The sequence below is a fragment of the Acanthopagrus latus genome, chromosome 19 (genome assembly GCF_904848185.1).
Source record: "Acanthopagrus latus isolate v.2019 chromosome 19, fAcaLat1.1, whole genome shotgun sequence".
Lineage (NCBI taxonomy): Eukaryota > Metazoa > Chordata > Actinopteri > Spariformes > Sparidae > Acanthopagrus > Acanthopagrus latus.
Genome location: NC_051057.1, coordinates 8,701,719 through 8,729,718, shown reverse-complemented (window position 1 = coordinate 8,729,718; position 28,000 = coordinate 8,701,719). Strand labels below are relative to the sequence as shown.

Here is a 28,000-nt window from a genome sequence, read left to right as displayed (position 1 = left end):
CCAGCAACTTAATTATATTCACTTGGTGTCCCAGGTGTAAACTATGTCCTGATAAGATGGCTGCAATTAAAAAAAAACACAAAAAAAAAACCGAGCTGGACTCTCAAACTTCCACTGTTAGAAAGAAGAAACACAATAAGTAATTCATCCTTGAAATGTTGTTATAATAAAACTTCATACAAAGTGTTTTTCCAATTAGGTTAAGTAATTCAAATAGCGTCATCGCCATTATGTTTTTAAAATGACTTTTTAGTAAAAAAAAAGTTATTGACAAAAAAAACCAATATAACAATTCCAAAGCCATGTGACATTCATTGAAATTAATTGGAAAGTCCAAAATAATTGAGAACGTCATAGACAGAATCAAGAAATGGTCTCAGGGAGTCAGGAAAAGCTCCATGCGATTGTCGACTGCAGTGGAAGTGGCTGCTGTTGGTGCATACCACCATGTGTAGACTGCAAAGTGCATGAAAGGAATTTGTCCTCCCATGAATAGCCGATAACATTAATTTCCATATATCAAATGATTAGCCAGATATATAGCGGGGCCTCTCCGCCTGGCCCTTGCATAAAACTGAGCTGCTTGTACAGTAAGAAGATGAAGAAAAAGCGTGCTTCTTGATCAGAGAAGAACAGAAAAAGCGCAGTGATAACCTTTTTTGTGACGACCTTTTGTTCAAAACCCACAACAAACAGAACACAGGCTTTTAAAGGTTTCAAGCGGCTCAGTTAATATAATATGAAAAAAAAACAAAACAAAAGAAGTCTGCAGGCGTCCGGCTATTAGCAAGGCAAGCCACACTTGCTCAATTAACGACGGCCCTCATGCAGGTAAGACCTGGCAACTTTGTCATCGCTCAACTTGGCTGAAGAATAAGGACAGTTTCTCTCATAAGAATGAAACGGTGCAGCCAAGAAGTCACAATAGGGGCCTGCAGTTTGCGCTGAGCCAGGGACAGCTTCAGAATGAGAGCAAGCGCTACACGGGTGCCATTCCCCACCTCTCTTAAGCCTTCATATAAGGGCGTCGTCACACTGCGATTGGCTGGGAGGCGAACACCCCCAAGCTGCTCCCGCTCCTCAATCAGGAGTCAGTCTCCCTGAACTGCACACAGGTGATCTGAACCCACTGCAATCAGTCCAGGGGGATTTTGAAAATCAGCCCAAAACAAAGAAAGATAGCAAGTCTGAAACAATGAAACTGCCACAGCCTAGTTTGATTGGAGTTTGGTAATACTCTGTCTCTCTTGGATCAAGAGTAGGATTGCCCTCCGAGGGCATACAAAATGAAGAACAACACTCTGTGGTTGATACGATGGTCCTAAAACCCACCAGATGATACATTTTGCATCACTTGCAGGGCTCTGGGTGACGGCAAAACAGAAAGAAGTTTACCATTGTTCATTTGTGTACACCGCAGCAAATCTCCTGTTCACGTATAGAATTAAGCCATATATCTTCTGTAAATCCTCTCACTGATGACATACTGTAGAGCAGTAATCCCCGTAACTGATTCCAACATTTGGTTGTCCCCTCTTGCGACTCAAAAGGTCCCATGGGGTGAGACGGGGCCCACCAAAACCACAAAAAAAAAAAAAAGTAGAGGTCCATGACCGACACAGCAGGATCAAAGGCTCTGGGAAGGGGGGAAAAAAAAAAATCCCGAGGAATGTCCATATGGATTTTCACTGACCGCCCGAGGACACCGTTTACAATGCAGGCAACCCACTCAAACTTGCTCTTACACTCGGTTACGGTTTTGGCAAGCCTTTCAAGTCCCGGCTCTCCAAATGAGTCTACAAGGAGCTGAAATCAGTATCCCGATAACTTCGGTGGTTGTTTGAGTGACTCTTAAAAACAGAGTTTATATTTTTGCCTGAAACGCTCCTCGGGGAGACCTCTTCTCTCCCCGTTCGCCTCGTTTCATCCTCGGTTAACTGCGGGATAGTGTTTCAGCGGCGAGGGAACGGGACCGTCATGTCAGCGTGATGAAACAATGGAGATTGTGTTGAAGTTTGGTCGGGGTGTGGGCGGAGAGATGAGGTTATGTCTTCAGCGCGGCTGCCGCGGCCGATTCGATGGTAATAACAGCGGCGAGCACAATAGCAAAGGAGCTCTGGGAGGCCTCGAGCTATCATAGTGGAGGATTCTCCTCAGTTGTCATCAGGCTGAACTGAAGGGGGAAAAAAAAAAAACCCTTAATACAATTACACTCTCCCATATCAGTGTGACGCTGATGTTCTCACGAGCCGCACGTACAGATGTGTTCTCTCGCCTCGTGCTGTGTTTTGAAGTCGCTGACAGCTGCGTTACGACGTGTGAACAATATTGTTCAATACAGTGAAAAGAAAATGGAGGAGGGCGACCATTAATACAAACATCTGGAGGAAAACTGCATCGCCAAAGAACCGTCTGGAGCGCAATCACCATTTTACCATTCATACTGTAGTTCTCTCTCCATTATCAGTTGTACTATTTAAGAAGTACCATTTTATTTTGAAGAAGCTGTATAATGTATTTGTCCTATGTTGTTTTTCCAAGTCTGAGACGGTAACCGTGACGATGTCTTAGTGATGGCATCAGGGTTGTCTAGGGCCCGAGACTTCAAACTTGGCCTCCGAGCTTGTGTTATGAACTCCTAACATTTAAGGAGTTTAAAAGATGAAGACATTTACTGGTTTACATCAATACTTGGGACTGAAAGTAGGGAGATCTCTGCTGTTACTGCTTTCAGTTAAACCATTCCTTCTTTAGTCACACACCTAGCTAAATATGTTCTCAGTCATTTGATTGATATACAACATGTTCAGAGAAAAAAAATTAAAAAGCGGCTAAAAAAAGAGACTAAAAAAAGGTAGCATATGGAATCTTTGCTTGAATAATGACTTTTAAAATGAAATGATTCTAAAATAATTTAAAGACTACAGCATTTATATGTCAGTATACCAGCTGATAAGTTGACAAATCCTGTCAGCTCTACTTTTTTTAAGGGGGATGCTTGATAACTTGGGGGACCCCTTTAAAAAGTTGCTGATTTTTTGTTAATAATCCACAAAAAGAGGAGATTAACTTTGCTTTTTTTACTTGATGATTGCATTTTTGTTGAATTTTAATATTTATCGTGTTTTGATAAAATCCATACAAACGCCCTCTGATTGATATTGTGGTATTTTGTCATTATTATTATTTATATCGCTTGAAATACCTCAATATTAGAGTATTGTAGGTATGACTGTTGATATGACTGTTGTTAAGCTCAGAAAGTTCAGCCTGTAAAAACCAGGAAAAGACAACACTTGCGCCTTATCACAAAATAACATCCTTATCATGTGGTTTCATTCCACTATGACATAATATCTCTGTATCGTCCAGACCCACTATCTGTACAGCAGAGTCTGTCTTTTTGTGTTACAGTCAGACTGTCGGTCAGCCGGGAGCAGCCTGCTGATTCACACGCTGTGAAATTCAGCTGGAGTTACCTCACCTGTCAGCAGAGTGAGGATTTGGCAGATCAGATGTGTTTGTGCATCACGGTTCTCGAGCTGCGTGGGAACATCAGTATGGTCTTTCAGGATCTGCTTTGAATACGAGAGAGGCGCGAATGTGCGTGTGTGCGTGTGTGTGTCCTGAGGGGCTGCAGTCTGTGGAGGCTGACATGATTTACCTGGACAGATCTGATGCCCTTGCTTGTGACCTGATGCTGTGGAGGTAGAGTTAATAGGAGGGAGAGAGAGAGAGAGAGAGCTTCATGAAGCTTATACTGCTGTTAACAGAACTGAACTGAGGTGAACTTCAACAGATGAAGGGTGACAGTCAGAGGAGCTCTGGGTCTTGAACTCGTACGTTTGTGCTGGAACAGAAGTTTTGGATTATTCAAAAAGCCTCAGCAGTGGGAAGTGTCGAGCCAGCAAGATTTTCGTGGCTCCATTTATCAAAATGTTTTGAAACAACAGAATAAAGATGGCCTGTAGTAATTTTGATGTTCTACATTGTTAATTTCTAAGAGTTTGCAAAATTGATGTTACCATCTGCTGTCTGTGGCTGTTCTATCCCCACTTGATCTGAATGTGTTCACCCAGTTTGACTTATTCTTTCCTCCAAGAAAGTCGGGATGTGGTGTAAAATATGTGAATAAAAACAGAGCGAGATCATTTGCAAAAGGATGAAGTGTTCCTGAGCCCATGTGGTAATATCCTTTAGATAATCAAGTGTTGGACCTCACCCCATCCTTGCTTGAGCCTTTCGAGGATTGCCCCTGTCATTTCTGATCACGACACTATCGCCTGTAATCAATTGACTTGGTCACCCGTGGAACGTTCCAAACAGGTTTTTTTGTAGCATTCCTCAACTGCTGCCGTCTGTTGTTGCGCGTGTACCGATTTGTTTGAAATTTAGGATAAGCATATATTTACAAAATCAAGGTTGAACATTAGGTGTGTTAACCCTAACCCTAATGTGCTAACCCCCTAACCCTAACCCTCTCTATGGATCTGATCTCTGTTACCACGCTCACTACACAGTGAGCAGAAATATTAGGGCCACGTCAACATGAGCTTGGCCTTTACAGATTTTCCTCTGCACTCTGGTGTGAGTTTTCCAAAGCCTCCGTTAGCAGGAGGAGCGAAAAAACCCAGAGATAAAGATCTATTCTAATTCGGGCAGGCTTGGTGTGGACCTGGTCTGAGCTAAACTGTCATCTAGGAGGTTCTGCAATCTCTTCAACATGCATGACTGCAGGAACAGTGCGCGTGGAGCAGTGTTTGATGAGGAGAGCGGTGGACTAAATGATGCAGGCGCTGACGACTGAGGAGAAACGGCGAAACGTGTGTCGCATTCCAAACAGCCCCACGTCTTTATATCCAAACACACTAATTATGTATTATGGCCGTTAATGAGCCATGGCAGTGATTGCCAAACATTAGCTAGTCCCTCTCTGCGAGCCAATCAGGCTTTTATTGGCTCCCCTCTATGTGGATTGAATTTTATACACCGGCTGCATCTGTCAAACAGACATGCCCGCAAAAAACACACACACGAGCACGCGTCAATGTACACACACACACAAATCATAATCAATCTAACGAACGAACAGGCTTACAGCCATTAGTTTGACGCACACCCACACACGCTTTACCAGGGCGTGCATTGTATTTACCCTCTCCACTGTGTGTCTTCTGTAAATGTTGTGTGTGCTTTTTAATCTAACACCCGTTGTTTGTCACGGCGCACAACAGGCCGAGGAGGCTGTTAGATATTCACACGTAATTTATTTCCAAACTGTTTCCACAGCAAAACATTTGATGTGAAAAGAAGCATGCAAGCGAGGAGCTTTTTAGTTTTTTTGCGCCCCCGAAATGCTAACACGACTTTTATCGACTCGCTCTCCTGCTCTACATAAATGTTTTATCAAGAGTGGCACTTACAGGTTAGTGAACATTTAGTTGTTTGATGTATACGTACAGTAAAAAAAAGACATTTACAGATGAGACGTTCAAGCCCAACAGTTCTTGACTACAGAATGTTGTCAGGAGCCAGGTTGGAGGCTTTAGGTCAAACAAAGTGGAACATCCCTGAATTTAACATTCTCAAACTCATCCTCTGAGCGAGTCTCAGGGCTTTGTGCAGAACACTGAAGCTGTAAAGCGACTTTAAATTCCTCATACAATATGCAAAGTATGAGGGAACAGGAAGAAGTGCAATTGTTGAATCAACTGCTCACAAGCAATCAGTCGGGAAAATCCCCTGAAATAACGGCCAGCGAGGGCTGCAGATGATGGTGACACTATCTGAAGGTACTCTCGCACCTGCTTCTTTGGTGTGGCCGGTTCAGCCTCCGCCAGCGTGTTTCCCTTGTGGTGCATCTGGTGCGGTGGTGAGAAAACCCTAAAGCAAACAGCTGATCCCTGGTCAGTCTCAGTTAGATGGGCCGTGTCCGTGTGAACCCTGGGAGTGGTTTGTTTTCAAAGCGTACGAGGTGGCGGGTGAAGTGGTCTGATATCTTGTGGTTGTTCAAAGAAATAACAGTGAAATGCACTGACTGTAAAATGGCAGGGGGCCACATATTAAACACAATATTAACCTACAGTCAAAGTTATTGTTGCAAAAAAAGGGTACAGTTATAGTTCTGAATGACAACATTTATTTTTACATTTTTGTTTTATATCCCCCGCCCCTATTGAGGACTGAAAGTACCAAAATAAAATAAATCAATAAGGTGGTATTAAAGAGTTAATTAATAGACCCCCCATTTATACCATGAAGCAGAAATGCATGAAGAAATGTTCAAATGAAATACGTTAACATGGAAATTAAATTTTCCAATTCAATTCAATTAATGCCTACATTTATTTTTTATGTTATTTTGCTGCTTTAAATAGCATTTTAATTTACTCAACGAGCCACTTATTTATTTCTTGTGTAATTTTGATTTCGGCAGCTTCAGTCCTCCGTACAACCCTAAAGGTTTGAAAGCTAATTGAGTGCTTCTCATTCTGACAGTTTGTTTTCCTGTGAAATTCAGGCAGTTAAGCGCCGTTTTCTGCACTGATTCATAATCTGTAAGCGGGTAGATGACCTCAATTACTGTAAACAGGAACAAAGTGGGTTTTTTTTTTTGTTTTTTTTCATCGGTTTGGAAATAAAAATAAATTGTATTTCCAAATAAATGTGTTTCTCCGGATTACCTAACCCATCTCTATTTTTAGCCGGCAATCAGTCATTTAGAGGAAACAAAGGAAAGCAAATAAAAGAGCCACAGAATGGACCAATCAAAAAGACGTGCGGGAAACTGGGACAGCATGCTGAGCCGTGTGTGAACCAATAAAGCTGCTGGCACGTTGTACATCTAAAAAATGCCTTTTTCCTGAGGTGCCCTCCGCCATGAGAGACTGTGAAGGACGTCTCAGAATAAATAAGGAGGAGCTGATCAGTGGCTCTGCATGTCAATAGCAGATATTAGTCTGTCTGTCTTCTTGTGCTTCCTGAGAATAACACTGCTAACTGCTCTTTGTAGACTGATATACGGGGCCAGTATTGATCTTTCTGTGAAAACTGCAGAACTGTCATCCATGTTTGATGTAGCCCCATTTAAAATCTGACCAGCGGCCTCGCGGTGTGAGGACACAGAACATATTACTGCACGCTGATTGCGAAATTAGAAGTACGAGTGAGCATTTTGTGTGCGGTGTATTATCTGGATTTCAGCAGAGCGTTTCAAGCGTCTCACGGCGGCCTCTTTCCGAGGTGTAAAAATGATGATGATATAAAACGAAATAGCTGTAATTTGTTTTGCTCAAACGTGCGCCCTCTGTCAGCGTAGACGTGAATACAGTGTGGATGAGATTCAGTTAGGGCAGACAGATCGCGACTGACATGCACCTGCATCCAAGCACACACACACACACACACACACACACATCTATCCACCCACACACAAATGTTGATTTATGTCACTTTGGGGGGACTTTGCGTAGACTTAGGTTCATTTCCTGGAGACTTTCCCCCAGCCACCTCTAACCCTTACCTTAACCAGTGACCCAGAAATCTTCCTTTTCCCATGTGGGTTTTTTGTGTGTCTCTCTCTCTCACTCTCTCTCTCTCTCTCTCACACACACACACACACACACATGCACACACACACACACACACACACACACACACACACACACACACCAAAATCAAGCCCTCACCTTATAATTCAATTTGACCTTTTACCTTATGGGGACAGTCCCTCTCTCTCTCTCTCTCTCTCTCTCTCTCACACACACACACACTCTCACTCACACTCACACACACACACATGCACACACAAACAGATCTACCTTCAGTTCCTCAATTCCTGCTGATTTACATTACGTGGACTTGCTTTTTTGTCCCTCTATGGAAGGCGGGTCCCCACAGCGATGAAAGGGAGACAGGGGAGTGTGCAGTGTGTACTCGTCTCCCTTTCATCTGTGCAGACACATCCCTCATCCTGCTTTAATTGCTGTCCTGTGAATCATTAGATCCAGCGGTGCAGTTGTGGTCAGACAGGACAGGTTTAATAGCCTCCATCAAAGAGCCACTCCTCTGCTACATGGCCGCCGACCCTCAGACCTCAGACTCTGGACACCCCATCTAATGAATCGCCTCTGAGGCTTTCATAGTTGCTCAGCGCAGCTTTAAAAAGCAGATACTCTACAAGTCTTGCATTGGAGTCCATGTGACCGTTGAATCATGATGTATTTTTACATCTCGCATAATTCCGCTGTAGTCAACAGTAGTAATCTTCCTTTTTTTTTTTTTTTTTTCTCATTTTTGCTTCGCCGACTGAAACGAAGCATGTTGAAATTGAAACCTCTCATTCTCATTCGCTCGGTGAACATTTTCCTGACATTTCTATTATTAGTGGTGCGACCGCTGATGGCTGTAGCACTCGTGAATCTTCAGAAAGTCTTCTTGGCCGTGTGCAGACGGTCAGTTTTGTTGAGTGAGCGCGTGACTCATGTCTTCAGTGGAGCCAAAAAAGCACAACTCCGCTACGACTCGTCCCTCCGAGAAAAAAAATCGCCTGCCAGCTAAAACTGGAAAGCCTCCAGAACTCTGTTCGGCAGCACGCAGTGGATCTTCAGCTTTCTGGACATGCTGTACCTGCCAACTGGCCTCCGTATGTCATGCCCTTCATTCAGTTATTGGAGCGAGAACTCTGTCGCCTCTGATTAACTGTGTGAGGATTGGAAATGACTGAAGGGACTGCGCATATTCACTGTGTTTGGATTGCGGCGCTGCCACTGACAGTTTGAATTCTTAATCACAATGCTGCACTGTATGCTGAGTTGATTGTTAATGCAAGGTCGAGGTGCTGCAAAAGCATCGCCTGATCACAGTGACATCGGAGGTAGTTTAACCTCCAGGCTGCTGCTTCATAACAGTCTGTGCTCAGCTGACTGTTCGACACCACCATATGGGCTCTATAGGTGTTAGTTTTGCTTCTCATTTATAATGTAACGTGTCAAAATATAGTTTCCTTATTGTACATCAGTACCCTTAAGTAACCTTTGGGGACAGTCATTCTGAATGAGCTGTTTGCTATGTTTTGATAGAGTGATAGAGCATACAGAGTTGTACTTGGACTGGTGCGGTGATCTTCAAATGAGTCATTTCTATTGGGTAGACGACGCTAACCTGAAACTTTCATTGTTTCAGGCTGATTTTTCAAACGATCTAGCTGTCTAGCTGCCATGACCGAAATGAGAGAATCACAGATCAGGGTGTGTTACGCTCTTATCTAGTGCTGCATTATATTGGTACAAGTTGTACGCACCCAGGAAGGAGGACAGGAAAAACTACACTGACAGCTGATAAATTTACCACCAGCTCCTGTTCCTCGGTTTAAAATAATCAATCTGTATCTTATTTTGAGAGAGAATCCTCCAGAGTGATCCGTTAGAAGGTATCTGTCCCGTATCAAGTAGAGCTGCAACAGTCACTCCACGAATCGATAAGTCGACTGAGAGAAACAGTTGCCAACTATTTTGGTTGCTATCGATTAAACGTCGGGCCATTTGTCTAAAGAATGATGTCAAACATTTGCTGGTTTTAGCTTCTTAAATAAAAGGATCTGCCGCTTTTCTTTGTCATCTATGACAGTATCTTTTTGTTGAATTGATTAATCATGGAAGTGATCAGCAGATTCATCAGTAACAAAAATAAATGTTAGTGGAATCCTTGTCAAGGAGACTGAAAGAGACCAGCACCTTCACATTTTCATTTGTTCGACTGACATAAATACACAGTATGAATGCACCTCTGCTATCTCCTCCTGTGATGTGTAATTGAATGCTGCTGCTGCTGTTGCTTCTGGGCAGCATGGAGCTCCGTCTCACACACACACACACACACACACGGCTCGGCACCCGCCCACTGCTCAGCTACTCAGCTGCTCACCACTCGTACGTCCCTTTGATCGGAAGCTTCAACTAATGAACTCAGCTCGTTTCACGGTGTTATTGACGCGCTGCTGCCGCTGATGTGCCTGATGTCTCTGTGACGATAAGAGTGCTCCGTCAAAGTCACACTGCGACGGATTTATGAACCACGGAGTGTCAGTTTCTGTTTGATAGATGTGACACGGCTTGATTGAGAGCGTATCGGGCAATTTGATCAACACTGGTCTGCTCTTCTATTTAAAGACCCTTAAATCAGAGATCCCTCACATAAAAATACAATGAATACTGAGGCTTAGCAGCTGAAGTCCGTCCAATTTAAGCGGCCTTCATTGGATGAACATTAGTTTTACATTAATAGCACACAACATATCATGCTATTAGTTCCCGTGGTGAACAGTAGTGTAAGTTTACAGCCTAAAAGATGTGAGCTGAGACATGTTTGCGCCTCTCTCTGTTCTTTGAGAACTGCCATTTGTTGGGGGGAAGGGGAAGGCCAGTTGTGTGATCAGTATTGATCTCCGAGAGCTCATGCTCCAGGCCAGATGTATCCACGCTTACATCTGTGATCTGTGTGTGCGAGCGAACGCGTTGTTTTCATCGGCATGCCGCTGCCTGGTGACGTCAGTGGGACGGGGTGACCCACACAAAAAAAAAAAAAGAGGGTCGCGGGCCGTGCGCCAGGTTGCGAGGCGTGAATGAACCCTGCTGCACGTAGACCCAGATAATAAAGCTGTATCGGTCATGCAGCAGGTAAGTTCAGCGGTGATTATTAGGGAAGCAGGTCACACACACACCAGTGCAGAGGGGTCAAGGGCAGTGGGCGGAACTGAGCACGGCAGCGTGAAATTGCATGTCATACTAATGGCAATCATGTCAGCCAACGAGAGCACACCAGTCAACTTCACAGCACGATCAATTAGCGATCAGCTCACGTGACTGTCCTCTGCCGCAGCCGTACTGCTAACTGGTGACTGTGTGCAATGACTCATGTTCACTGCGTGGCAACATTTAACACCTCGACACCCCGCTCAGTTTTCTAAATATATTCAGATTTGAGGTCCAACTCGACACAGAATTTTCCTCATGGAGATGTTCAAACACACTGAATCAATCATCTTGTATTATGTTTTTGAATGACTTATGTTTCAGAGTTGGTTGCCCTGTGCCACTTGATTGTTGCAGTGTTTGAGAATGCTGCCCTCATGTGTCTCTTTTTGGAAATGCAGCACCACAAGAACGCAGCAACACCCAAATGATCAGCTCCCATATCAGTAACATATCTCCCTGCCCCCGCCCCCACCCCCCACCGGGCTGCATACTGTAGGATTTTATGTAATGTTAGAATTATTTATACATTGTTTTTCTTTATTTCCATTGCAGGTTATGGACACACTATCTAAACTCTCCCAAACAGCGATCACACAACAAACTGGAATTAGGTATGATGCGACACGCTACAGTTATTATGATGATAAACTAAATTTTGCCTACAGCAGGGCATATGATGACGAGATTTTGAGACTAACGGAGAATGCTTTCTGTTATCCCTTCAAAGGCCCTTTCCATCGGAGGAGAGTGTTCAAGATGAAGATATCTACAACCACCTGGAGGATCTCATAGAGTATGTTTCCTCTCCTCTCCTCTCCTCTCCTCTCCTCTCTCACACACTTTTGGAGGATTTTCACAACAACTTCATTTCAGTCTTGACATTTAGTCTCTCCTTTCCCTGCCATTTCAAAATAACAGGCTGTTGTGGGCGCCGGCACCATTTGTTCCCTGGGTGTTGACTGGAAGGCAGCCATCTCCCGCAGGGCTTTCAGCCTGCGTTCGCCTGACTCTTTCTGTAGTTAACCAGAAATACTTTTTTTTTTTTTTTTTTCCAGGCACTTAGCACATGATGTTTTCAATAATTTTATTCTAAAGTGACTTTATAAGAAACAAAAAGCAATGCGTTTTTTTGCACTTTTGAAATTGAACAAGGAGCAAAATCGTGACGTTACGTAACCCACCTACACAGTAACACAGGACTCCTGGCACAACACCTTGCCAAGCCCTTTATCTGAATGTAATGCAGTAGCGTAAACTCAGTCTGAAAGTTGTTAGGAGACCTTACTGTGAGTGGGACTTTTGAAGCAATGCAGTTTGTAATATTTTGGAAGCTGTCAGATGCCATATTTGCACATATTTTTGCCAATATTTTCCCCTCCAATAATTATTGCGCGTGCTTGTGAAAACAAGCATCGGAGCTTTACTTTCATTCTATTTTAATAAGGCTTTTATTTGTATATAGTTGACCCAGAGTCAAGTGTAACCTCCTGGAACCAAACAAAAACCATCAACAGCTACTTGAAAAATGCATGATTGGCATTAAGCTTGCATTTTAAGGGCAGAGTTACTGTAAACTTGTGTGGTAAAGTAAGTGGGTGAGGACAGCTAAACGTTTGGGAAGCCTTCTGCTGACACGGTGCTCTGGTCTGTGTTCAGTGCCGACAGCGCCTAGTCGGAAAACAGCAGCCAGCAGTGGATGAGAGGTGAAAAGTGGCTGCTTGGATCACACTGATCAGAGGCGGGCTCTGCTCTCGACACGGACAGAAACACGTGAACACAGAGACAAGCACATTCAGCCAACGGGAGAGCTTCACTACCAGTTTAAAAGTTTAATTTATCACCTTTTCCCCCCCTGTACATTTGAATAATTGCGTTAGAAGTGTTTTATGTATAACATTCAAGCCTCTAAAACTTGGTTTCAACACAATTTCTCCCCAAGTTTGCATTTTACAAACTAAATAAGCAACTGTCAGCGTGCCCGACTCACCAACTTCAAGCCAGTGAAGCAAGCAGAGAGAGAAAACTGAAACTGAATATATGTCTTGTGGAGAAAAAAAAAAAAAACACAACTGTTCTTACTCACTGTAAAAAGTTGACGAAGAAGTTTCGGGTGCCTTTAAACTCACCTCTGCAGCGTCTTTATTTCCTGTGCATTTCTGAGGGAACTGGATTATGAGCCGGCCCCAAGCCTCAACTCCCTCATCCTCCCCGCACGGTGAGGCAGCAGAAGATAAGGGAGAGACTCGACCACAGCAGTGAACTGTGAACAGCGAGTCTGCTGACCGAGGCCCAAACACACAGCTCCTGTAGCAGTACTGTGACTCTGGCCTGGCAGGTCATGATTTTGGAAGGCTGATATAACAACGATTGCAATGATAGCACATATAAAAAGATATATACCTACGTATTAGAGCCGCATTTTAGGTATTGTCAATATGGGCAAGGGTTCTACTACATATTGGTCATAACTTATAAAACATGCTTTTTATTTCAGTGTCTTTATGACTTGTTGGATTCATTTCTTCCTCCTTTTACAATGAGTGCAGTCACTCTTCTTTATATGCAGATAAGAACAGCGTTGCCTCCTTCAGTTTTTGCGCCGGATAATGTTTAAACTTCAGTAGTCCTGATTTGACTCACCTATACTGGATTATGTGCCAGGAACATATGGATCATTTGACATTCCTGCCGTAATTTCATCATCATTCATATTATTGGCCAGTCTCCCAGAACCATAGTATATTAATGTTACAGGCCGCGGTTCAGAAGCTTCCTGTCAGTTCCTACTTGACCCTCACCCCTCACGTCAGCCTAACACACCTAGTCCTTTATATCCCTGTGTAGAGGCCCCACTTTGACAGTTTTGTCCTCATGTTTCTCTCTTCTTGAGAACATTTGCTTCTGAAGGTACATGTATAAAAAGAACAAAAACACACTCACACACACACACACGCGCGCGCACTGTGACATGCCATGTTCACCCCGTTGCTAAGGTGCAGTAATTGGCTCGGATGTGAGCAGTCAGAACAGGTCGGTGGTGTCACACATGAAAGTCTAAACCTGTGTGTGTGTTTCTGAGACACGTTCACAGCCCTGGATTAAGTTTTGTCCCTGACTAACAAGATTTGCGGTCCGCCATAGTTCTATAGCTTTTAAATCCACCTCTGTAAAAAAAAAAAAAAATGGAACTGTGCTTGTTTTTGTATGAACCTGTCATGTGGAGTAAAATCCATTAACTGCTCGCAGTGAAACTGGGGATCAAACAGCAGTGTGATGTCACGTGATGTCAGTAACACATTCTGTGGTTGTGTGCTGCAGCGAGAAGGGGGTGGAGGATGAGGAGGACCTGTACGACTGCGTGTATGACGATGAGGATGGAGGGGAGATCTACGAGGACCTGATGAAGACAGAAGCCGTCCCTCCTCCGGTCAGTACTCATCAACCCACAGCCTTACTACGCCCCGTTGACACAGGTTGACTCAGTTTGTCTCATGCTCAGTCACCATCTTTATTAAAGGAGTAGTTTGACATTTTTGTGAAAGAAGTGTGTTTACTTTCTTGCTGAGTGGAAGATAAGAAGATTGTCCCCACTCTCACGGCTGTACTTTAACAAAATTTGAAGCTTCATCAAGCGCATTATCTCAGCCTAGCATAAATGCTTGATGCTAGCACGACACTGGGCAAAAGTAGGTGCAGTGACTTCCGGGAGTCATGTTTCTGTGAAGTTGTAGCCAACTAGTGGTTTTAAAATTTAAAGAAAACATCTATATGTTGGTATTCATCTTCAGTTTTTGTGTGGTTTCAGACAAACAATAAATAAAATGTTGGCTTCTCAGCTTTAGAGGTGCAGGCAGGCTGTTATCTTTGGACAGAGTTTTGTGCTGAAATGGCTAATTGCCTGCTAGCTTTAGCTTCATAATTAGCATGCATCGTACCAGCTAAATGTTGGAGCTGAAGTATTGAAAATGACGTTTAGTTGCCTTTTATGGGCTGCTACTGGTTAATATTGCCTTGTGGAGCTTTAAGATAAAATGTTAATTAACAATGAAGTTATATTGCGTTTACTAAAATACTGATTAGTGAAACCATACAGAAATGAAGAAAGCATTATTCAACCTTTAGTTTCAAAGTATCTGTATATGTTTGAAATGCTAATTGAGTAAATATAATAATAATATAATTAAAAAATAATGAATAATAATATATAATATATTTATGAAAATAATAAATATATTTAAACTTAGATGTCTCAATTTCAGTCATAATGATTTCTTTAACATTACTTACAATATTACTCTGTTTTTGATATTGACCATGTATAGAATTAACTGTAATTTTTACCCTCCTTTTGATTTCTGATGGTACCTCATAATCTGTCAGAACTGGCATACGCTCCGGCTAGCATGTGTGAATCCCTGACCTTGCTCAAAGGGTTGTACGGACTACATCTGGTCAAAGACTCAACACTTTGTCAGCCCACAGCGCTGACACATAGTAACAGCCCTGTGTGTGTGTGTGTGTGTGTGTGTGTGTGTGTGTGTGTCTGTAGGCGTTCCAGAAGCAGGCAGAGACTGACATCAGGAGCTGCTGTCTAACAGAGATCAAGCAGACAGAGGAGAAATACACAGAGACCCTGGAGTCCATAGAGAAGGTACTGACTTATTGACTAACAGGGTCTAGCCATTCATCTTATCACTGCATCATGTCACTGTGGCTCAAAGTACAATACTTGGTGCTGAATATGTATGTTGTGATTCTTCTTCTATATTATACACGTTAAATCAGCAAACCGGTGCGTGCTGACGTTGCATGGTCGAAGAGGTGAAACTATGTAATATTTCACATGGAATAAAAGCAAACACAGTCCAGACCTAACAACAACAAAAAAAAAAGTAGTCTAAATTAGTGTCTCTGAACGATATTTTCCCTTCCCAACACTTTCATAATCACACACCTCCCCACACTTGTAAACTCCGTTAGTAACAAGTACTTACATTTAAATTTAATAACACAGTGTGATGAACTATTTGATTTCCCAGCTTGCTTGACAGATTTAATTATGCCCAACCCCGGGGCAGAGTTGGTTGGAATGACAATCAGTGATGTTACTCGTCATAATAACAACTGCACAAGCAGTACAAGTTCTGTATAAAAATGCTACAAATGACCAATCAGAATTGCATTTTCTCCTTAATATTTAAAATAGAATGAATTGTTCTTCATTCAGGCAGATGTGAGCCCATACATCAGCTTGAATGAAGAAAAAGTTGCATTTCGTAGTGTGTAAAAAGTCCCACTATGTTGATTTTCTGCAGTAAGAGGATGACAATGCTAGAAATCAATTTAGTCTCCTTATCACTTGCAGTATGTGAAACTGACTGACTGTAATGACATGTTTTGGGGGTATAATGGAAAAAAATAATGAGTTTTGCAACAAATACGCAGTCCCGGAGAGGAACGAGTGAAAGGAAACATTTTTACTTTTGAAATTAGTAGTGGGCAATAAGTAATCCCAACACTACTTAGAACAAACTGCACCAAAAGACCAGAACTATGAGAAAAGCGTTTTGTCGTGGATGTTTTCCACCTTACCCTGCACTTTTGCAGGACTGTGGGAGGCCGCCCGCCGTCTCTTACCCCCCCAGCCACAGCCACTTGTCTTCCCCCTCTTGTGTACGCTCGCGTCTGGAAAAAGACCTTGCCAGATTTCCCAGCGGAGTATCTCAGTAGATGACTTTCGATATGAAGTGGATGGCGGAGTTTAGTTTGTGCTCGCCCGCTCCTTTGAGATGTAGAGGTGACTATGCGGGGGGAGGTTTTTCTTTTTTTTCTTTCGGAGAGGAAATCATTAAATTGCAAACTCTGAAAATGAGATTATTGTCGTGACCCAGACAGTCCTCCTTGTTTTCGCTGACTGCAGCTCTTTGCAACTTGGCCCCTATAATATAATAGCTCCTCGCAAAATGACTTTCCCACTCTTACTCTACAGGGGACGAGCTTCATTCTCTTGTATTCTCTCTCTCTCTCTCTCTATGCAGCACTTTATGACGCCCCTCACTATGTTTTTATCCATGGCCGAGATGGAAAAGCTGTTTGTGAATATTCCGGTAAGTTGTCGTCTTGACTTTACACCTGACACTGTAATGATCCAACTGGGTGGTCAACATGGGGTCGCAATATTCTTTATTGAAGGGCCTTTTTCAATGATGACAGCTTAACTTGTCAGTTAGGTAAAGCACACGTGTAAGTCATGGATAAAATATAGATGCCCTTATCAATATAAACACTCAGTTTCATTATTGTCAATATGAATATTTTAATTTGAAACTGATTGTTTTTGCATAGAAGATATAATATATAAGAGTTTGGCATTAAATTGCACAAATATTGCAAACTGTAAATTGGTAACTGCGCCTTTCATCTTGCAGCCTGTTGCTACTTCTGGGACAGACGCGTCGACATACGAGACTAAATTTAGCGAAAATATAACATTACCTCGTCTCTGTACATTAATGCCTGATTCATGGAAGATTTTCGTCAGCAATGGTGGTTGTTTAATTCTATGTTTAGACTACTTATCTCTGAATTAACCAAAGCTAATCCACCTGGCCCTCCCTACACAACACACAAATTCATTTTTTATTTTGATAGAGGGACCCCTAGTGGCAGAAATCACATACTGTGCGTTCAGATGTGTATTGAATACACTGGAATTAGTAACCATGCTAGCACCTCTGTGAGGCTATCAGACACACTATAGCTTAATGCTAATGTCAGCATGCTAATTTTCTCACAATGACAATGCTAACATGCTGATGTATATTGATGTGTGGAATATTTGCCGTGTTCACCATAATAGTTAAATGTGTCAGTCGCTACCATTCGCTAAATAGCACTTTACACAACTTAGCTGATAAACATTAAAATAATTTTGCTATTCTGCTAATCAGACATTTCCAAATTCCAGCTGTGAGGATTGGCTACTTTTCTTCATTTAAATGGATAATAAACGGAATATGTCTGGGTTTTGGACTATTTAGTGACCGAAAAATAATTCATGGATTGATCTTAAAATCAACTTCACATTCATTGATGATGAAATATATGGAATTTTTTAGAATATTAAAGGGATCTTTGCTCTTGTGTTTCAGGAACTGGTTAAAGTCCACAAATGTTTACTGCTGGAAATCCAAGACTCAGTCCACCACAGAAGTGCCCAGAACCTTTACCAGATCTTCCTCAGTTCCAAAGAGAGGTACACAGTTGACTTTGTAACATCTTCTTATATAAAATGTGCATAAAGCTGCTATAAAATTCTCTGTAGCTTAGATATGTGGGCTGCTGTGATGTCAGGTGTCTATGTTCGCATTAAGTTTAATCTTGTTTCTGATTAGAAACGTCAAATTCAGTAATAATGTGCCTGTCAGCTTTGTGTCTTCATTTAAGTTAGTCAGTAGGTTTGAACTCCAAGTACATCTGAGATCATACAGATACCAAAAAGTCTTGGATACTGTGAGTGTAGGTACCCTGGCCTTCTCTTCAGACCTCTCGTCTTTACCTCTCAGGTTGTTGATCTACGGGAAATACTGCAGCCATGTGGAATCAGCCATCGCCACTCTGGATAAAATCTGCAAAGAAAGAGAGGATGTGCGCATGAAGCTGGAGGTAAAATGGCTTTGGGGGGGTTTCATAGGGGGTATGTCAACATCTCAGAATGGTCAGAGCATGCCCTCAAGTGTGTACCTGAGGCATTGCAGGTGATGACACATCAGCTGACTCCTTAAGGGTTGAACCAAGCTCTTTTTTTTTTTTATGCAAACCAGCTGATAAATGTTAGATGTTCACACGCACTGGCTGCTTTGTTGATAGCATCTATATATATGTATATAATGTATAAGATGATCCATATGTCATCTCTCTTTGTTGTCTTCCTACAGGAATGTTCAAAGAGGGCCAACTATGGCAAGTTCACACTGAGGGATCTGCTCGTGGTTCCCATGCAGCGAGTCTTGAAGTATCACCTCCTCCTGCAGGTGCAGTACTCCTGCTCATACTGTGCTCGGCTATTTCTGTTCCACCACAGTCATTGTGTCGGCATGCCATAACAATGTAAAAGCCACAGCCTTCCAATTAGCGCTGTGAATGTTGGGTAACCTGGTAACTCAAGTAGGTATGGCACAGATGTTTGAAACCATGTGGAGTCCATCTTTTCAACACTTATGCGGTGCTTTCACACATTATTACATTTGTACCTGGAGACTGGAGGTATTTTGTATTCATCAGTATTTTTAGTGGTTTAAATGTCATGCTTTCAATGAAAAACGGCATAAAAACAAGTTACAAAATTGCATTACATCTAAATAGCATGCACTATAAAATGTATTGTGTGTTTCTGTGTATAATTAGTTAGTCAGTTAGAACTGTAGTGATATGTTGATAAGTTATCAGGAATGTTTTTCTTGGTCTTGGTTTCATGCATTTTGACTTGTAGTTAAAATGACAAAAAGTCAGATTTGTAGCCACTTACTTCGTAAATTTGCATAGCAAAGGTGAAGACAATTGCCACTTACAGTATATATGAACAACCCTTCTGGTCACCTTAACATTCAGTAGAGAGGCAGTCATAACCTGTTAACAACCCAGTGACACCTTCTGCTGTTAGTATTTGCCTACCTGTGTGACACAAACCAGCTGATAGCACGTTTACACCAAAATTAGCATTAATAAACCGTGTAGAAGTGCTGATTGGACACATTCACATCGGAGACAAAAGCCAGATGTTAGTGGGTGTCTATGCACTAGCATGACAGTGGTCTTACATACACAGACACACACACAGACAAATCCTCACCCAGGTAACAACTTGCCCCTCCTGCAGGTGACGTCAGTCTCCCACCTCAACAGAATTCACCGGCTTTTAACCCCTGACATCATCCCTATACTAAAATATATAAATGATCATCTATGTATTAAGTTATTTATTTATTCCTGACCACATTTATGCATTCATTTTTCAATGTGTATTATTATTGATATTATCTTATTGAAAAGATGTTTTCCTGTAACTGTTTTTTACACTCATTACAGTCACTAGAACTACATCATGTTATTCAAAAAAATCTATCATGGCTATTATTTCATACTTGCTACGTACATATCCACTATTACGTATCCTATTATGTCCTACTACTGTCTTAATAGCATTAGAAAACAAATAAAATGACCTCTGTTTGTCCCCAAGGTTGCCAAACACAATTGTGTATTAATGAGGCACCAATGCAACATTACTCAGTACATTTACTCCAGTAATTTTTTGTTTGAGATACTTTATCTTTACTTTATTTGTGTAGACCTTATATGACTACATCTCACTTCACTTTTTTATTCCATTACATGTCTGACAGCAATAGTTACTAGTTACTTTGCAACTTAAGGTAGCTCAAATAACCTCAACATACCATGTTAACACACAGATAATAACAACTTACAGTCATTTAACACTTTGAACAAGCTGATTCAGCGTAATGAGTACTTTTACTTGTGAGACTTTGTGACTTTATTTTGCTGATATTGCGTCTGTCCTGTCCACTTGTTTAAAATCTGAAGAGCAGCGCTTTGACTTACTCCTCCCAGCCGTATATAATGTCCATCACTGTCATCGTAAATGATCAAAGATGGACAGAAACTTGAAGTTAAAAGTCTCCACTCACTTTATAGATGGCTGTCAGTGAGTGACAGAGCCCCATCAGGGAGGGTTAGATTCATCAAAGCCTCCATCATTGCCAATCAGACTTTATGAGCAAGGGGGTGCCCGGCCGTCACTGGGTGGTGCTGTTGATCATGTTTTCCTCCTCCTCCCCTGCCTCCGTCCTTCAGCCTCCGAGACTCCTTTCTTCTATTTCTGTAGCTTCCCCATGACAGTCAGTCTGAGATGACCCGCAAATTATTGTCATCTGATCGAGACAATGCCGAATGAGGAGGGAGAAAATAGATAGAGTGAAAGAGAGAAGAGCAGACAGAGAGGTGAGAATCTAAACTGCGAAGCAGGAGTGAGGCTGCGGAAACTTGGGACAAAGTCTGTGAGAAAATTACAAACATGTGACTGAAAACATTTAGATATTTTTGATTCCAAAATGCCTCCAATGACTTCTTTTATGATCCGTTCTAAGCGATGGCATGTAATAGTCTGTGATTCTATGACGACACGAGGATGGCCTATCCTTTAAGTCTAACACAGGATAAGCCAAAGAGGTTGACGGTGTCCTGCATATAATGTGCAGTACATGTGGGGTTGCTGTGATGTACAGTGCATGAAAAGGAATGTGTGAGTGGATTTTAAAGCACATTTGAATTCCACAATTTAAAGTTAAATGGTACCTAAACAATGAGGATTCAACAAAGGTCAAAGTTTACAATTAGCTATTTGATTCCCTGTAACATTTGAGTCTTTATGGCCTTTCCGTGCCTCGATAGCTGCACATCTGTTTGTGTCGCTGTGTTTGCAGCATGTATTGTGTATTTCATCTATCAAACATATCAAAGCGTGTATTTTCTTCTCTAACGAATGACAGATCATTGTTTCTTCTCCACTCTACAATGAATCCAGAACCACTGAACAGAACAATACGAGGCCAATGAGCGTCGTATATTTTCATGCTGAAATGTTCAGCCACACTTTGCAATCACCACCATTAATACATTTGTGGTTAATTATAATGCTTCATAAATAATTTGTTAACTAATTGTAAAGGTTGGGTCATTTTAAACTTTACACTAAACAGTTGCTTTACAGTTAAATGTAAAATAACTATTTAGGAAAGTTCAATTAACTATAGAATAATTGCTCATTCATGAAAGTTATATCAAGTATTACCAATGTTGATAATCAACATCACTGATAAAGAGTACATTATAGTCAAGCAAGCAATGGTTAATTGTAAAGCTGGATCAGATTGTTTACAATTGCTGAATAAATGGTTTAGAAAACCTTTGATTTGTTTGTTGACAGCAAACAAAAAAACCCTGTGAATTCAAGGTTAAATAACTATGAAAGTGATGACCAACAGATAGCGACCTGTAGGAACAAAGTGATAGCATTGTGTCAGCACGGGTCGAGGACCCAGTGGAACAAACGGGTAATAGCGAGCTGCATTGAATGAGGCGTCCTCTGGGTTACTCTCCCACACGGTGACAGCCAGAATGTGTGCAACTAATGTCTTGTCACTTCCTCTCACTCCCTGACTTCCTCTCTTTTGCCGGTTCTTTCTTTCTCCCTCTTTTTGTCATCAATCTTTGCCTCTGCCCATCATTTCTCTCTCTCTCTCTCTCTCTCTCTCTCTCTCTCTCTCTCTCTCTCTCTCTCCTCCCCTGAACACACCGCGACACGATCCGCTCGATGAGTCCATCATGTATGGTCCCGGCTATCAATGCGACCACTCCCTTCCTCTGTATCTCTGTGGAGGTGTGGAGGTTGGAGCAAGGCTTGATAAATGGGACTGTGCCGTCTTGCTACTGATAATAATGCCCAGGTTGAGCTTGAGTGACACCGGGGATTTGAGCAGTGCCATGCGGACATATATATCTCCCTTAGCGGCTCAGTGTGTGTGTGTGTGCGCGTGTGTGTGTGTGTGTGTGGACACAGTTTGTATGAAGGACATGCATGGCATCCTTCCTTATCCTCCACTGCTGAGGTCTAGATGTCTTGTTTACACTGCAGCCAGGCACTGGCAAGCAATTTCAGATACATACTTGCGCGCGCGCACACACACACACACACACACACACACACACACACACACACACACACACACACACACACACACACACACACACACACACACCACGGCTGTGATAGATAGAGTGCACACACACAAAATCTGATTTATTTCAAGACAGGACTCTTTTCGCAGTAACCTTTTTTATTTCATATCAAGAGCCGGAGCATTGTGTTCTCATGTGTGGGATGTGGCTGGAGTGTATGTTGGCAACACTATTCACGTATACGACGAGCAACATATTTTTATTTTGTATAACAATCGACAGATTTTTTTTTTGAAAGAGATCTTGTCATGAGACGCTCGCTTGCATTTATATTGTGGGTGTGTTTGTTTCCATCCAATAGGAGCTGGTGAAACACACTCTCGATGTCACGGAGAAGAGTAATCTGCGAATGGCACTGGATGCCATGAAGGTACGGAATTAATTCACCCCGTTTCTTTTATTTACACCCTTTTATCGCACCACGCACCGAGTGGAAGGTCCGTCCCAGAGCTACACACACACAGTCACTCTTACAGTATGAATTATTTAGACTGAGCAATTCACAGTTTTTCCCCTGAAAGCTCTTGAAGATTTGTCTCTTACATTGAATATTCAAGACTAAATTTAAAACAATGGACGTAAAAAACAAAAAGAAAACATCTTTTAACACTTTAGTGATTAACAGTTAAAGACTTGACTCCCTGGGACTGTGTGAGCGTGGTAATATCAATGTAATGTACAATTCCTTCTTCAGTCATTAAAATGTTAGTGTTAAAGGTCACATTGATTGAATCTGTTAAAACTTAGCGTACAGAGATTATTTGGAATTTTACTTAGTATACCTAGTATCGCTTTATAGATCAAAAATATACCAGGGCTGTTGTCTGGACAACAATGTCCAACCCACAAAATCGTATGGAAGAAAATGGGAGACTTAACCTTAAGAAAAAGCCTTGAGTGGAACTAAATCCAATATATAATCATTTGTTTTGTGTTGTGTGCAGGACCTGGCTCAGTACGTTAACGAAGTCAAGAGGGACAATGAGACGTTGCGAGAAATAGATCAGTATCAGAAATCTATCGAGAACCTGGTAAGCCACCTGTTTATTCCAAGAAACTGATCTAAACCCTGCAGTACTTTGGAAACGCTCAACTCCTTTCTTTCCCTTTTTCTGTAGAATCAGTGTCTGAGCAACTATGGGAGACCCAAAGGTGACGGGGAGGTGCGGGTGGCCTCGGTGGACAAACGGGCTAAACAGGACAGGTGAGATGTCGGGTTGACACGTCAGCTGGCTACAACGCTGACTGACTGATAGCAGTAAGAGTCAGGTGCAGTGGTTGGAAGCCTGCCAGACTGTGTACTGCTTTTAAGTTGAAGCGCCAAGAGAAACTAAACCTGTGTGTCATGTGAAGCGAAGAACAAATCAAGTGAAGTAAAAGCTGGTTTATGACACTGCAGCTTTAAGAACACGGTGCAGGTCACACGTTCTGGGATTTTCTTACGTAGCAACTAACCACTAATACATCTTGTCTCACCAAAAAATACACTGTGTCTGCGTGATGTTGCATGTAAAGTTCAATGTAAAATATGGCAACTTTTCCATCAGATAGAAATTGCATTGTTAGTCCACCACCCCTTCTGTAGGATTATGTAGCATGAGTTTAAGCTCGAGGTTATCCATATCTATGAGTCTGTCACAGTAACTGTAGAGGGACGCTCAGAATACTCCCAGAAATGTTCTAATCTCGCGTGACAGGGGTATTAAGTTCTGAGCAAACAGAGCCCCCGACAAACACCGCGTGATAATATAATAAATAAAATGTGGTGCTATTAAGACATCAGAGGTAATAGCTTTGACGGGATGTTAATTGGACCGCAGGCACATCTTCCTGTTCGATGCAGCGGTGATCGTGTGCAAGCGTCGAGGCGACATCTACGAGATGAAAGAAGTGATCGACCTGCACCTGTTCAAGATCACCAACAACCCCACGTCAGACAAGGAGAACCGAAAGGTCAGCACACACACTGATATGGTTTCTGTTGAGAATGTTTTATTGTGTCATGCTGAAGCAACAACGCCTATGCTCATTCTGTCTCCCCAGTGCCAAAAAAAAACACTCACAGATTAACCTCTTCCTAGTTAAAATGAACATATGATTTTGATACATGATATGATAGGAAGGATAATACATGTATTCTAAAGTGTCAACACACATCTTAAACACATTTATATGAGTCTGCACGTGAAACATACTGTATGTAATCAAACGGTAATTATAGCTAGGAAGTGGCTGGACGCTAATGTTAGCTAATAGGCCGAGGGAATCTGATAAATTGTTATCATTTCCCAGTTTAGTGATTGATCAGTAACAAAAAAAGATGATAGATAGTGAAAATTTGGATGAGCACCTGCCCATGTTTCACACACAACAACACAACTGATACTAGCTTTAGTTAGACAACAGCTAACGTTAGCGTCCAACCACTATCTAGCTAACACTGCTGTTTGATGGTGTGTTGTAACAGATAATACAATCTGCTGTCTTTTCAGTTGCTGATCAATCAGGAAGCAGTTAAATGATAATTATTAGTCAGATTCCTTTATGTTTATAAGACTTGGAACACAGCAGCATTGGAGCCTCCCACCCTCACCCATTGTTCTGTAGCCATTACAGTGTGCATTCAGGGCCTCCTGCACCACCATGAATTGAGCGAAACACTTGTCATTGCCAGTTTAATATTGTTAGTTATATCTGTCTGCCTGTCCAAAAAGCTGTCAGAAAGGTCCAATGTTTGAGTGATTATCAGCATGTCATGGTGTATAGACGGGTGTTTTCCCGACAGTCACTGAATTTAATCAGACTTTTGTGAGCGTGAGGGGATAATTTTACACCTGTATCAATACGTCTGACTGATGTATGACTTCACAGAAATAGATTACACTACAGTAGTCAACATGGACGGCTTTTGATCCCTCCAGACTGCCTCCCAGGTGAATCCCACCCCCAACCCCCCCCCCCCCCCACTGTGTTCCTTGGCTGGTACGCATTTTTGAAGTTTCCGATCAGGCTGTCACCTTGGAAAAAGATATTGGCACATTTTTCAGTCAGTCTTTGGGTTTTTTTTTTTTCTCTCTCTCTCTTCAGTTTTTTTTGGCAGCAACACGTCTCTTTGTGAACATCTCCCCTCCGGTTCCAAGTGAATAACTCAGTTCCACTCTTGGCGAGGCCACAGTGATGATGTTTCACTTCAGACATCCAGAAATATTAGCCTCAATTAAATCAAGCCGAAGTCAGAAAGAAACAACACTTACAGCCGTTTTATCTGCCAGACTTGCAGGCCACATACAGTCGTGGTCAAGAGTTTACGTAAAGGACAAGTATATAATGGCAGCATTAAGCTCTACAGTTCTCACTTTTCTGTGATGGAACGAGTGGAACACAGACTACTTTGTCAATAAATATTTGTTTGGGTTAATAAATAATTTATTGTAGGCCCTCTGAATAATTTGACCAAATCTGCGGGGTCAAACATGTACATACCGTAAACTGAATGATCAATTTAGGCAATTATAAAAAGTTGTGTGAGTCAATCAAATCTGGGTCCCTTTTGATATGGCTTGTTTGATACTCCTATTAGACTCAGCCACAAGTACTCTAATGGGAGAGTCCAAGGAGCTCAGCATTGATCTGAAAGAATGCCTTAGTGATTTGAACAAGTCAGGAAAGTCACTTGGAGCCATTTCAAAGCAGATAGAGGTCCCAGGATCTACTGATCTACTCAAAGTAGTTTGTGTTCCACTCATTCCATCACAGAAAAATGATAGCTATAGAAATCATTGGAACTCAAGGCCACCATGAATTACATGTTCAGTCAGTTTAAGTTTTTAGTTTTTTCTCCTCTGTTTTTTTGTTTGTTTTTTTTGGCAGCAACATGTCTCTTTGTGAACATCTCCCCTTTGGTTCCAAGTGAATAACTTAGTTCCACTCTCGGCGCGTTTCACTTAAGACATCCAGAAATATTAGCCTCAATTAAATCACACTGAAGCCAGAAAGAAACAGGTAGCTGTTTTGTCTGCCAGACTTGCAGAACATATGTATTGTTCTGAAATATTAGGTCAGCAGGTTTTCTACTTCTTTATTGTGCCAAATCCAACAATGAAAACATGGGCACTGAATTTCAATCAAGTGAAAAAAAGGCAAATTCTTCTGCGTCTCGTCTGAGAATAAAAAGCGTGCATCACACATGTTAATTTGATTGTTTTCACCTTAATACAGAAGCTATATTGTGTTGCGTCGATCGATGGTGTCACTCTGAATCCACACTGATTTACACTGACAAAGACAATATGTCACGAGCAGTTAGCTTTTAATTTTATGCAGGGTTATGACACTTGTCAAGACACAATAACCCACTTTAAAAAGGTGATTTACAGTGGTTCTGTAACAGTAAAACAGCTTCGGATGACATTTCATTCCACCCGGGGGCTTTTCACGATGCAGCGAGCATTTCTGCTTTTACTCTTTCTCTGTTGCAGTAATATGCAGTGAAAAAAAACAAATAACAACAGATTGTACCGCTGCACATTCTGTAATATTAAAAAAAAGAGAACAAAACAAGCATCTCATATAACAACCAATCAGCTATAATGGAGGGAGGTCTTGCACCGTTGAGTCCATTATTGCCTCTTTATGACTGAGTCAGCAAAGCTCAGCAACCATGCTGGACTCCTGACAAGCCAATTAACAGCGCTACTTCAGCATAATGAGCACCCATAACAATTTATCAGATAAACGCAGGTTCATAAAATAGAGTCAAAATTGAGTTAATTTGCTTCTCGACGGTACTTTTTTTATAAGCGCACCTGTACTGAACTCTGCATCCCACGGCTGCCTTTTGTGCTCCGAATCCCCAAATGTGCTGCCGAAATGAACTACACAGAAACATCTTTCCGGCTCATAACGCCGACAACGCGGTAATCGACAGAAAAAGACTCTTTAAATAATTTGGTACAAGCTTGTTCCAGCACATGTTTTACATTGTCTTGTTCATTTACCAGCATAATACTGAAACAGTGTCAGACTACAACAGTCTGCCTCCTCCCAGATGGTGTTATCATTAAACCTCGCTTTGGGCCTGACTACACACACACACATGCACACACACGCACACACTCACACACACACACACACACACTCACACAGTGAATACTAAGTGCCAAATGGTGAAAAATATTGCCAATCATAATGAGGAATGATATCTACTGCGTGCCAGGAAACAATGATTTGGGCAATAATGATGTTGTAAGTAGCAGACATTAGCAGGCTCAGACCCATATGGGCTTATATAGTTTGTTTTTTTCCCACAAAACTTTCAGCCACCTCAGCGTCGTTCACCTCCGACATGATGGATACGACGCCGTTTGTTTGATTACATATTTGTTATGGAAATGCTAAAGATGACAGTGGCTGTCTGAGGGAAGCAG

At 41.9% G+C, this 28,000-nt stretch overlaps 1 protein-coding gene across 1 annotated transcript in view; it reads left to right on the top strand.

Annotated features, from left to right (window-relative positions):
- Window positions 1-28,000, top strand: part of LOC119008483 (guanine nucleotide exchange factor VAV3) — a 99,930-nt gene that overhangs the window by 34,502 nt on the left and 37,428 nt on the right. The window contains exons 3-14 of the mRNA XM_037078829.1: window positions 11,307-11,365; window positions 11,482-11,547; window positions 14,073-14,181; window positions 15,304-15,405; window positions 16,793-16,861; window positions 17,906-18,009; window positions 18,320-18,419; window positions 18,692-18,787; window positions 22,876-22,944; window positions 23,519-23,605; window positions 23,693-23,778; window positions 24,395-24,527. Of these exons, the coding sequence (XP_036934724.1) occupies window positions 11,307-11,365; window positions 11,482-11,547; window positions 14,073-14,181; window positions 15,304-15,405; window positions 16,793-16,861; window positions 17,906-18,009; window positions 18,320-18,419; window positions 18,692-18,787; window positions 22,876-22,944; window positions 23,519-23,605; window positions 23,693-23,778; window positions 24,395-24,527 (1,080 nt within the window). The remainder of the gene's footprint in view (window positions 1-11,306; window positions 11,366-11,481; window positions 11,548-14,072; window positions 14,182-15,303; window positions 15,406-16,792; window positions 16,862-17,905; window positions 18,010-18,319; window positions 18,420-18,691; window positions 18,788-22,875; window positions 22,945-23,518; window positions 23,606-23,692; window positions 23,779-24,394; window positions 24,528-28,000) is intronic.